A 14022-nucleotide genomic window follows, 5' to 3' on the forward strand; every position below is an offset into this window, starting at 1 on the left:
CGGTGGAAAATAAGTTAATGAGGAGGGCACTAACCATCTTTCACTGTATTAAAGCTGACTCCCACAATATAAATAGCTGCAAATCCAGTCATATATAAAAAAATAAGAACATCAAATGGACAAGGACAAGCTCCACACACATGTGCTCTCTGCTCATTAATACCACTTGTTCTAGATCTACTTCTTCTCTGAAGGATTGGACGAGAGTGCAGTGTACGGAGATTGTCTTGTACTTACATATTTTCTTTCTCCCACTTCAAATGCCAATCTGTCATTTTGTTTATGCTATGACATATCCCTTCCGGTGTTCCTATCATTTCTATACATCTTATGCTATACAATTATTTACAGTGGAACCTCGATTATCCGTTCCCAGAAAATACGTTTTCCCGGAATATGCGTTCAAATGACAAGGTCCCGCGAGCATCATAATTAAATCACGTTGTAAAAGTCCCACATTATCCGTTCCTCGAAGAAACGATTTCCCGGATCAACCGTCCAGAAATCCCAGTCCCATCAACGCTAAATCCTCGATCAATCGTTTTTTAATAAATTGTATCTCACGAAAGGACGGCTATGGCACATTTATGGATCTTGGCGTTAACGCCCCGTCACTGCGATAATTAAAGAAAGTGCTGTACCGGTACTGGAAAAGCGATCGGCGGTGAACTTGCATAAGGGACCATCTCAGCATCGCATTCGGGTGGTATTGTTTAGAGAATCTCGGAAAATCATAAAGCAGAGAGTGGCCACAACAATTGCAAGGAGACACGGCGCATTTCTACAGCTCTGCTTGAAGACTGAACGAGTTTCGTCAAATGTTCGCACTTATAAAACGTCCATATTATGTCCAGGGTTAGATGTTTATATTTTTACTTTTTTTTTTATCGTACTGCCGAAGAAGTTTTCGGCACTTTCCTCAGGGCACTGCAGAGTAACTGGGCTTTCAGGCAGGAATTGAAACTGCTCCTTCTTAACACAAATTCAGTATTTTTGATATTATCGTACATGATTATGTTAGCGAGACCAAAACAGATGTTGCAACTTGAATTTAAAAAAAAAAGAAAGCCATGGGAGGTCTTGGGATTGCTTATTACTGTTTAGGTCCTAATGTAAAACTGGGAATTTTACATTTTCGTGTTCAAATATCAAAAACCGCAGTAGTTTTATTTGCGCACGTTATATTTTAAATGGTTGGTATCATTTCAAACTCGTACTGACATGTGCAGCGAGCGCGCTTTCCAGATGACCTCAAGGTCACGAATAACCATAATTTCTGAAGTTTTGATATTTCTTTTATCTTTACAATTTCATTGGATTTGTGACACGCGGAATTGAATTTAATGCATTCGAGAACTTTTAAGAATCGATAGTTACATTCGAAACCATGTTTTCGAGTTCAACATAACCTTTAAAAGTAGATGTAGGCCTAATCTGCGCGGTACATGATTTCCAGAAACTGACTACGAACAGTATACCGGAGACTTACAATGAAAGATTAAGAAATGAACGGATTTCGCCATCATTTTGGGTGCTTTTGTATCTAATGCGCTTTATTTTATTAGATGAGAGAATTAAAAGCTACTTGTGGTCGATTGTCGTTTGGCTAGGCATTATTAGATTTGTAGGATGCTAAAAGGTTTGTTTTTTCCACCTATTCAATACATATAAATTTTATAAATTAGGAATTTATTATTGATTCCACTTGAGACATGTTTCGCCCTTCATTGAGGGCATCATCAGTCAAAATATCACCTCAAGGTAAAAAATCAGGTAACTGGTTAGTAGTTGACATGTACAAAATAATACATATTATTAATACAACTACAAAAATTAAGTATGGGAAATAGTTGTACAAAAGTGATGGTTGAACATATAGGTTTATAGATGAAAAGTCAGCACCAATGCCTAAAATTAACATAGTAGAGTTCGGCAGTGGTGCTCTGGAGAAACAGTTGACGCAATCATAGGAAAATAAAAAGTTTAAAAATATTTACATTATAACAATTAAGGGAGAAAAGGTGTAGTGTTCGGCGTCAATGTTTGTAACCATACAGTATTTACATTGTTCAATTGAACAGTTGAGATAAAGTTTTAAAAATATTTACATTATAACATTCAGCGTAAATGTTTGTAATAAAAACTAATGTCAATAGTTGGTAACTATATAGTAATTACATTATCTAATTGAATAGTTGAGAATTTACAATTATATACATAATTACACAAGAGCAGCTGGTGTGCAAGGATAAAAAATTTTCAGTACCAAGTGCGTCCTGATGTTTTAGAGGTTGGAAGAAGGATTTAGCATTGACATTTCAGAAATATGTAGAGCAGTTTATTTTAGTTAAAATCACCGGGGGTAGGGAAATATTTCATAGCCAAATGAGGTTTTATAGGCATTAAGCTGAAAGTTTTCCAGTTGCAGTGCCGAGATCGGTACGGAGACTGGTCAGTGTAGATGGAGATTCATGGGTATTCCGTGCGTTTGAACGGCAACAATGGTGACAGTTATTAGTGGGTAATTGCTAATTAGGAAAATGTTGCGGGTTGAAACTTTCACTTATTCTTTTAGTTGACTTCTGTAGCATCGAATGTGATGTGAAGACATCGGTGTGAAATGCCGGTGAGACAAATTGATATTGTTCCGTGGAATAAAGTATGGCGGACTTCGGGATGAAGTTATTGTTTTTTACTGGTCTGGTGAGATAGAATAGAGTTGCTTGTGTTGTGAACTGCTGTGGAGGGATTAGAATGTATACGGCAACTGCAGAGTCAGAGCGTTAAAGCTGGGGTGAGGCATCTTCTCATTCTGACTGCGAAGAGGAGCCGTAGTGGCACGCCATATTTGTGCCGATGTGCGCTGGGTTCCGGCGTGTTGTTGAAAGTTGTATTGTATGAAGTGGAAGTTATCTGTAATTGAGATGTTAATAGTATTAGTTGGTGTGTAAGAAAGGTTTATGGTAAGTAATGAAGAGTGAATGTTATGTTACATACCTGATGTGTCGCTGAGAGGTAATTGTTGATGAGTATTGGTGGACTATGAAGGAGGCTCAGTCGGTAATACGCACATGCAGTTAGCAATGGCGGCGGGAGGGGTGGAGAGCTTTGGGGGGGAGGGGCATGGGCGGAGTCATGCGCAAAGGTGAGCTGTCAGAATAGAGGAAGGTAGAGTGGAGGGGCGAGCTTGTTATGTATTGGGAGTGCAGGTTGATGTAGTGTTAGTTTATAAAAAGAGGGGGGGGTATAAGGAACCGAAAGTTACGCGGATAATATTGATGCCTATTTGTTAATGTGATGAATGTTATTTGCTTGTGTTGGGTGTTGTATTGTTTTTGAAGGTCGAGTGGTTCTTATTTCTCGTGTTGTATCGGTGGGGTCGTGGTGGAGGGGGAGGTGCTTGGGTGGGAGGATGTGTGGGCTTGCTGTCGTTGTGTGTGGGGGAATTGGTCGGAAAGGGGGAGGTGGGGGGTAGGGGGGGGGGTAATTGTCGACGTGCTGGGTGAGTTAGTTAATGTGGTATTGAAGATTTTAGACAAGCTGTTGCCTTGAAAATTTATTTTTGTAGTAAGGTGGGAAATTGTTCATAAAGGGGTTTTTTTAAATCTATTATCTCATTGAGGTTTTTATCTTTGTTGAAGTGTTGGTCTAGATAGATGTATAGGTTCTCAAACTCAGTCATTAGTTTGCCTTTCTCGATTTTTTTTTAGGATTGTTAAGCAAATAACATTCATCACATTAACAAATAGGCATCAATATTATCCGCGTAACTTTCGGTTCCTTATACGCCCCCCCCCCCCTCTTTTTATAAACCAACACTACATCAACCTGCACTCGCAATACACAACAAGCTCGCCCCTCCACTCTACCTTCCTCTATTCTGACAGCTCACCTTTGCGCATGACTCCGCCCATGCCCCTCCCCCCCAAAGCTCTCCACCCCTCCCGCCGCCATTGCTAACCGCATGTGCGTATTACCGACTGAGCCTCCTTCATAGTCCACCAATACTCATCAACAATTACCTCTCAGCGACACATCAGGTATGTAACATAACATTCACTCTTCATTAATTACCATAAACCTTTCTTACACACTAACCAATACTATTAACATCTCAATTACAGATAACTTCCACTGCATACAATACAACTTTCAACAACACGCCGGAACCCAGCGCACATCGGCACAAATATGGCGTGCCACTACGGCTCATCTTCGCAGTCAGAATGAGAAGATGCCTCACCCCAGCTTTAACGCTCTGACTTTGCAGTTGCCGTATACATTCTAATCTCTCCACAGCAGTTCACAACACAAGCAACTCTATTCTATCTCACCAGACCAGTAAAAAACAATAACTTCATCCCGAAGTCCGCCATACTTTATTCCACTGAACAATATCAATTTGTCTCACCGGCATTTCACACCGATGTCTTCACATCACATTCGATGCTACAGAAGTCAACTAAAAGAATAAGCGAAAGTTTCAACCCGCAACATTTTCCTAATTAGCAATTACCCACTAATAGCTGTCACCATTGTTGCCGTTCAAACGCACGGAATACCCATGAATCTCCATCCACACTGACCAGTCTCCGTACCGATCTCGGCGCTGCAACTGGAAATCTTTCAGCTTGATGCCTATAAAACCTCATTTGGCTATGAAATATTTCCCTACCCCCGGTGATTTTAACTAAAATAAACTGCTCTACATATTTCTGAAATGTCAATGCTAATTCCTTCTTCCAACCTCTAAAACATCAGGACACACTTGGTACTGAAAATTTTTTATCCTTGCACACCAGCTGCTCTTGTGTAATTATGTATATAATTGTAAATTCTCAACTATTCAATTAGATAATGTAATTACTATATAGTTACCAACTATTGACATTAGTTTTTATTACAAACATTTACGCTGAATGGTATAATGTAAATATTTTTAAAACTTTATCTCAACTGTTCAATTGAACAATGTAAATACTGTATGGTTACAAACATTGACGCCGAACACTACACCTTTTCTCCCTTAATTGTTATAATGTAAATATTTTTAAACTTTTTATTTTCCTATGAATGCGTCAACTGTTTCTCCAGAGCACCACTGCCGAACTCTACTATGTTAATTTTAGGCATTGGTGCTGACTTTTCATCTATAAACCTATATGTTCAACCATCACTTTTGTACAACTATTTCCCATACTTAATTTTTGTAGTTGTATTAATAATATGTATTATTTTGTACATGTCAACTACTAACCAGTTACCTGATTTTTTACCTTGAGGTGATATTTTGACTGATGATGCCCTCAATGAAGGGCGAAACATGTCTCAAGTGGAATCAATAATAAATTCCTAATTTATAAAATTTATATGTATTGATTGCCTGCTGCCATTTCATGATGGATGCAGTACTTTTGTATCCATCTCTTGGCACAGGCCAGAGTAAAGTGTAGCTTCCACCGAAGTCCCAGTCTCATCCATGGCTGTGACAATATGGAACCTGCTGGGGTATTGGTGGTGCTGACTAATGACATTCAGAGCACGACTAGTGCATCTGAGTGTTATGAAAGGTGCTGCTCATAGGGTCAGTCATGCTGCAATAGCACTTTCTGACCCAGTGAGGAAAGCAATGGCAAACTATCTCACTCCTAGTCTTGCCTAGTACGCCTCATTTCGGTGTTGACATTGGTTTTTGTGGTTTCCTTATAACCGCATAACCTTTGGTGGTGCTATTTGAGGATCCAACCAGCCTCTGGGCTGATGACCTAACAGACAGATATGTATTGAATAGGTGGAAAAAACAAACCTTTTAGCATCCTACATTCAGTATCTTCAATACGGATAACAATGATTTTTATCACTTGCAACGTTATTAGATTTTTTGAAGAGTTTGGCTAGCCTAATCAAAGTTGCTGAACTGAAAGAAGTTTTCACAGGAAACTGACGAAGATTCCCCTGTAAAACTGAATATAAAGTTTCAAGATTTTGAACTCGCATACCGGTAATAAATGCAGTTTCGCGGTCTAACAAGCCCGCCTCTCGTCCAGAGGGCCCGGGTTCGATTGCGACCAGGTCAGACAATTTTACCTGGATATAAGTCTGGTTCCAGGTCCACTCAGCCTACGTGATTACCTTTAATTGTGGAGCTATCTAATGGTGAGACGGTGACCCCGATCTACAGAGCCAGGAATATCGGCCGAGAGGATTCGTCGCACTGACCATGTGCCCCTCGTAATCTGCAGGCCTTCGGGCTGAGCAGCGGTCGCTTGGCAGGCTAAGTCCCACTGGGGCTGTAGTTTGGTTTGGTTTAGGAGTTTTTGTAAGATTATAGTTATACATATTTCATTTTTGTGATGTTTAGCCAAATTGTTGATGGTTTTCACTCATTCCTGGATTTTCCATTTTCCCGTGCTGTACGTTTTATTTTCATGGTCCTTTGAAAAACAGAGAATGAAGGTTTCACTGTATTTAAAAAACATACCTGCCACAAACGAATTAAGACTTCTGACATTAATGATGAAAATACATCAGCAAAGATGAAACATCTCACAGTGGTTCATCTTATTTTCAACAAGTGTTGAACCTTACAGTCTAAACACTTCAAGATGTTCAATAAACACACATACAATTTCACAAGCCTTACTTCCGACACTCGAAGCACACCTTGACGGGCAATGGTACCATTCCATTGTCCAGCTCGTACGGTTTCTTCTTGGCCACTGAATTCCGCCGAGATATAACCTTGCTTGGAGCTGGATCTGAAACAAAAATATGGGCAGTTTACCAATAAATCAACAGAGAGAGAGAGAGATTTTATTCACAAAAACTTTCCTCAATTGAAGGATGCCACAATGGACAGATTTTGTGAAATTTATAACTTAAGCTTACAATGGTAATTTGTTGATTACATTATTTGTAAAATGTCACTAAAATACAAGAATTATAACTGATAGCAATGAAACTGAGCCTTGTAAACTTAACAATGATATAGCCAGCAATTCTGGAAAGTCTAAATTAAAGTGCTTCCAAATATTTACTCTGAATCAAGGAATAGTCCCATGAAGCCTCGCGGTTAATCCAAATTTATGTTTATAATCAGGTATGGTTTTTCATATATCAGCTTCTTTTCCCTTTCAACGTCTTCTGGCTGGTCATTGGAACTGTGCGGTCTACAATGTATACTATGCAGTCCGATCCCTTATAGGCTACGATGTCAATTCTAGTACTGCTACAATTATTGGCAAGTCAAGATAAGAAAAAAAAAAAAGCTTTGAATATAGAGTACACAGCACTAAATCTGAGAAAAGTCAAAGAGGGTCATTGTTGAATATTCATTTCAATAGCTATTTGCTCCAGGAAGCCATGAAAAAACACCACCACAAAATCCTTATCCCAGGATATACATTGTTTGTAGTACGCCATATATACAGACATACTACACAGTATGTCAAAAAATTAGAGGTACTTTTTTAAAACTTAATTTGTTTGCTAGTTGCTTTAGGTCGTACCGACACAGATAGGTCTCATGGCGACGATTGGTTAGGAAAGGGTTACGAGGGGGTAGGAAGCAGCCATGACCTTAATTTAAGGTACAGCCCCAACATTCGCTTGGTGTGAAAATGGGAAACCATGGAAAATCATATTTAGGGCTGCCGACAGGTTCGACCCACCATCTCCTGAATGCTGCACATCCGTAACCACATGGCCAACTTGCTCAGTGAGAGGTGATGGAAGATAACTTACGAAGTGAAATCTCTTAAAATATAGATTCTAACATGGAAAAAGTGACAATAACTGTCATCATATGGTGTCAGCCCAGAAACAGTTTGGCCTTAGCAAGTAACGGTCATGGTAACCAGAATCAGCTTCACCGAGCTCGATAGTTGCAGTCGCTTAAGTGCGGCCAGTATCCAGTATTTGGAAGATAGTAGGTTTGAATCCCACTGTCGGCAACTCTGAAAATGGTTTTCCGTGGTTTCCCATTTTCACACCAGGCAAATGCTGGGGCTGTACCTTAATTAAGGCCATGGCCGCTTCCTTCCCCAATCCTAGCCCTTCCCTGTCCCATCATCGCCATAAGACCTATCTGTGTTGGTGCGACGTTAACCAACTAGGGGGAAAAAAAAAGAATCAGCTTCGCAAGAAGCGTATTTCTGGAATTTTAAACTTTTGGTGTGGACTCTGTTGAGCCAGACTTAATGTACGAAAGCATCCTATAGTCGTGATGTTCTGTTTTACTGTGATGGTGTTTCTGTCCAGGGCGATGACAGAGTTGGTTGCCGCTTTTTAAATGTTTATTCTAAAGCCAAACTGTTTGCTTTGCTGATGAACGTCTTCTAAATGGTGAACAAGCACCATGGAGTCATCTGCTTCCCGTTGCTCTCGACTACTTTCCTGTGGAGTATGCAAGTCTTGTCCTAGATCAAACGTTTTTCTCAAATGATGTGAATCCCAGGGTTTCTAAATTAGAACTCTACTGTAAACGGTAACGGCCTGGACCCATATTTGGTGAGAGGTATCCTCTTCAGGTGATTGGGATATTACAAATCGTTTGCTTCCTTCAGACAGATCCTTAGGCTTTTATCGTATGGAAAATGGCACACAGATAAAAACTTGCTAACTTCTCATCCACATTCCGATTTTTGGTCGTTTAACATGGACTTTCCACCCCTCCTCTCCCTGCCTCGGTGAGCGTACGTCCAGAGCAAGATGAGGTGATATTCCTACTGTTTTGTATAAAAGGTTACATCTTTTAATTACTCCTTGCCTAAGTGGCGAAGGAGTTTGTGTGTTCACTGTGATGAGTGCATGTTGTGTAGAGTGAAACAAAGCCTACTCCTCTCAAAGCTAAACACCTTCATCTATAAACTTACTGCATATAAGAACCACAGAGAGCTTAGCTCTTTTTGGCAGGCAATTTAGTGATAAGGATCATATACCACCACCTCTCTTATCAAACATTCCAATGGGAAAAATTCTTTCAACCCACGATACTCAAACCTGCTAACCATCCCGACCACTAGATGGGCAGTGATCACTGTCATTTGCTAATAAAAAGCAGACAATTCTATTTGTTTTTGATTTTTAAATATTACTTCACACGAAGAGCCTCCGTGGCTCAGGGGGCCTCTCGCTGCTGTGTTCCGTGGTTCAAATTCCGGTCATTCCATGCGATATTTGTGGTGGACAAAGCGGAGGCGGGACAGGTTTTTCTTTGGGTACTCCGGTTTTCCCGGTCATAATTAATTCCAGCAACACTCTCCAATATCATTTCATGTCATTCATTAACTATTGCCCCAGAGGAGTGCGACAGGCTTCAGCAGCCGGCACAATTCCTATCCTCGTCGCTAGATGGAGGCTTCATTCATTCCATTCCTCACCCGGTCGAATGACTGGAAACATCCTGCGGATTCTCATTTTCACTTCATATGAGCAAAAAGTTTATTTCGGCAGTTACTGCAGTCACGTGTTCATTCATCAAGCGATAATAATACAAAGAGTGGAATTAGACTGGGTTGCAAAAAAGAAGAACCTTAAAATCAATTGTATTGCTTTTGCAGATGATATGGCCTTGTCTGCTCAAACAACGGAGGAAATCCTTGAACTAGAGAAATAAAGAGCTAAAATAGGTCTTCATATCTTCTTAAAACAAAAAATGACAAACACCCACATAAATACCTCAGGGTCCAAGAACAAAACACTGAAATAGTAAAGGAATTCAAATATCTCAGAGAATGGATTAGTTGGAATGCTGTAGAATGCAAGGCAATGGAATCCAGGGGGGAAAAAACAACAACTTGAAATGGTCTTCCAACTAACAAAAGATACATACAGCAAGAAATCCCTTTCCTGGGGTTGCAAAATTAAACATTATAAAACAGTGACTATTCGCAGCAGAGACATCAAACATGAACTTCAGAGGCCAGGTGGAGAAACTCGAGCTAAAAGAAAGGAAAATGTTAAGAAAGTTCATAGGACCAAAATTTCAGGATAATAAGATAATACATATCAAGAATAAAAGACTACAAGAAAATTGAAAAACTCTCGGATACAATGTGAAAAAGAAGGATAAATTTTCAGTCATCTTCTCAGAATGAACTCCAAAACATTAACATTCTTCCGTAACCGCAACTGGTTTAAGGAAACTGAAAAAGACATAGTAGAATTAAAAATTACAGATAATTCACTATTCAATCGAACAGCTAAAGTAATAACTAAAGATGAAAATATAAGGTTCCGAAACAAATCTACATTAAAAACCAAACCTATTATCTGGGAAGATGAAGAGGAAACAAAGATTGGAAAGAATGAAGAAATACTAAGAAAAAAACAACACACAGAGAAAGGACTGATTCAATGTACTCTACAGAGGGTGATCAAAATAATAATAATAATAATAATAATAATAATAATATATAATCGTCAGTATAAAATACATGTTTCTTTTACCCTTATTAGTGTGGGTGGGTATCCTCCACATCAGTAGGCTGGTGTGAAGGAGAGCTAAGTTCAGGCTGGGACCCAGTCTCACGGGGTATAACGTGGAACCCATGCCCAGGGTTACGGGTGAAGACCTTAACAGCATCTTAGGCACTGAAGGAGACCTTAGGAATGGCGAAGATGGTGGATGAGCCAACCCATCCTCTCTGGGGAAAATTAGAAGAGGAAACCACAGCCTTGTGGAAAAGAGGGATCTTCAAAGGCTAAGGGAGTAAACCTCGAAAGAAAATCCCAGATGTGTTAGGCTTAGCAGGTCAGCAGATGAGTAAATTTTTACTTGCTTTCAACTATAATACAAGCCTCGGATGGAAGTTTAAAAATGGAAATGGAATTGACAAGGCTCTGACTACAGTTGCACAGTATGATGCTAATGCTGATGTTCATGCCAGTGTTAGATCAGAGAACAAAACCCAATTTGGAACAATAAATATTTTAACAATGAATGGGAAGGAAAATGAATAGATTGACCTAATGGAGAGACAAAGACTCGACATCCTACGATTAAGTGAAGTAAAATGGAAAGGGAAAGGAATGGAGAAACTAAGAAAGGGTTCACAGAAAAGAGAAAAGAAATGGAGTGGGATTTATAGTGAATCAGAATGTTGAACCAATAGCTGAAGTTGAGTATGTAAATGAAAGAATTATAATAATGCACATACATGTAAACAAGGAACTACTGAAGATAGTACAGGTGTACGCTCCACAGACAGGACGTAGCGTGGAAGAAAAAGAAGAGTTCCTCGATGAACTGGAAACGCATATTATTGGAGATGGGATGATGATAATGGGAGATCTGAATGCTCATGTGGGAACTGATAGAATGGGATATGAGAATGTTCTGGGCCCATATGGGTATGGCAATAGAAATGAAAATGGAGAGCAACTGTTTGAGTTCTGTATCACAAATAACCTGATAATAAAGAACACAGGGTTTATGAAGAGGAATAGCCATAAGATCAGCCAATATAGTTGGGATGGACAGTACGGAACACTCATCGATTTTATAATAACAGACCGAGAATGGGGAAGATATGAAGATAATCTCCAGTGAAAGAATGGAGGGTGATCATAGATTATTGATTGTGAAATTAAAACAAGTAAAAATCCCTAAAACTGTACTGAAGAAGAAACCAAAGATCAGGATCTGGGAATTGAAGGAGGAGGAGGATAGAAGAATGGCATTCCAAGATTGTATAAAAAGGAAGTTGCCTAATACAGAAATACGAAGTGGAGAAGACGAGCAGGACAATTTACGACAGACATTTGTGGAAGCAGCAATTGAGGTACGCGGGAAAACAAAAGCACAGGTTAAAGGAAAGGAGACACGGTGGTGGACAAAAAAATAAAAAAATAAATAAAAGAAAGGAACAAGGTGAAGAAAGAAATGGATAAGGAAAAGCAAAAAACGTATCCGAGGTATGAGAATAAGACAGAAAGGTTACATGTGGAATACAAAACATTGAAACTCCAAGTAAAGAGGAGTATCAAGGAAGAGAAGGAGAGACGTTGGGGAGAGTTTAAATACGAAACTTAGCAAGATAGTCGAGGAAATCAGAAACAATTATACAGAGTAATAACATTGAAAAGAATAAATCAAGAAAAAATCAAGGCATTGGAGAGAGAAGATGGATCCATAGTACATGACGAAAAGGGTCTTCAGAAGGTCATGGCAAAGTATTTCGGAAAACTTTATAATGAGGATGACTGCTCGGAGGAAGTAGATAAGGAAATGGAAATAATAGATGGAGAAAAAGTAGAGAACCCGATAACATGGTTGGAACTTGAAAGTTAAAGCAATGACCAAAGGTAAAGCAAGTGGAAAAGACAAATACAATGCTGATATGATTAAGGCAGCAGGAAGCATTGGACTACAGTGGCTACACAGAGCCCTCAATGCCATATGGAAGGATGAAAGGATACCTGAAGACTGGCAACAAGGAAGCATTGTACCATTGTTCAAAAAACGAAATAGGAAGAAATGTGAAAATTATAGAGCTATAACTGAGGGATATAACAGAAACACAGAGGAAGAACAATACGGCTTTAGACCGAATAGATCAACAATAGACTTGATATTTACAGTGTGAACGATAATGGAAAAACATCTGGAAAGGAACAAGGAAATCATCTTTCGTATTTTTGGATTTGGAAATAGCGTATTATACAGTTAAGAGAAAACATGTATAGGAATGCCTACTGAAAAGGAATGTACCAAAATCAATTAACAAGATAAAAATGTTGTATCATGAGAGTAAAAGCGGTGTACAAGTGGGGAGTGCTGACTCTGAAACATTTTATACAAAAAAAAAAAAAAGTCTCAGCAAGGAAGTGCACTGTCATCATTATAGTTTTTTACATTGATGGATGAAATCATGAACCGTCTTACTAATAAAAAGTCCTTATACAGTTGTTTAACACTTGTTATACAGTGAATAAACCCTGTACAAGCGTTGTATACTGTATATATGCGAAAAATACCTGCACATTTTTTTAAAAATTTGAGGCAAGAAATTCAGATGCGGTTTTTTGCGTCAAAGTTGGCATTTCTTTTTTTCAAAATAAGCCTACCTAAAGTTAGGGTGCGGGGATTATTCGCGTAAATACGGTATTTTTCTTACTAATAAACGTGGTATACGCATTGTATTACTACACAGCATGTATAACACTCGTTCCAAGTCGTAGGAATGTTTTCCTGCAGTTCACCGATGTATTTTGCACGTTCACCGCATTTATGATCACGTCTGCTGGTTATCTACAGGCAAAACTTTCTGGAAAGTCGCGCAGTAGCACGGCATATCGAAAAGGCAGTGGCAACACAAAGTGAGACAGCTGGAAATTGGCTTCTACTGATATCAACATTTCTTCAGCTTGCTTGCGTAATGAATGCCACGAAAGAAATGGAAAAGCTAAAGCAAAAATCAAGAGCTCCTAAATGGGATAGTATGGAAAACGTAAGCAATTGTAATTGAATCGGCGAGTTGAAAAGGGTACACATTCCAAAATCCTTACTTTTCAGGAGAAAGGAGAAACTTTCTGGTAGCTAAAAGAAAGGTTTGATCAAAAAAGTTTCTATTAGGCATTTATACATCATATTTCTGCGTATTCAACTACAAAGTATGGAAATCATATTAAGTATGGTTTTCAAGTTATACCATTTTTATATCATGGAATATGTCCCCTTTTATACTCAAATTTGAGAAAGATCTTTGTGGAGGCAGATAATGTATAATAAACTCGCAATTTCAACAGTCTATTAGCAGTAACACATTATTACACAAAAAGATGCCCAACCATAATTTCTTTTATAATTATTCATTGTCATTCAGTCTCTTTAAAGTGTTTTACTTTACGAAGATGTCTAGCCTCCATAACCTACAAATGGTGTAAGTCTTCTATGTTTAAAATACCGTGAAGATCATCAATGTTATCGTCCATTCTTTCAATGTGTGTTCAATGTTAAATGGATAAGTTGAATATTTCACCACGATTATATTACTGCAGACAGTAAATACCACGAAAATA

At 38.8% G+C, this 14022-nt stretch overlaps 1 protein-coding gene across 1 annotated transcript in view; it reads right to left on the reverse strand.

The window, feature by feature from the left end:
* The window catches only part of LOC136885982 (PHD finger protein 12), a 90706-nt gene that overhangs the window by 45805 nt on the left and 30879 nt on the right, over positions 1-14022 (reverse strand). Inside the window, exon 6 of the mRNA XM_068230705.1 lies at positions 6644-6758. Within this exon, the coding sequence (XP_068086806.1) occupies positions 6644-6758 (115 nt within the window). The remainder of the gene's footprint in view (positions 1-6643; positions 6759-14022) is intronic.

Source organism: Anabrus simplex, chromosome X (assembly GCF_040414725.1).
Source record: "Anabrus simplex isolate iqAnaSimp1 chromosome X, ASM4041472v1, whole genome shotgun sequence".
Taxonomy (NCBI): domain Eukaryota; kingdom Metazoa; phylum Arthropoda; class Insecta; order Orthoptera; family Tettigoniidae; genus Anabrus; species Anabrus simplex.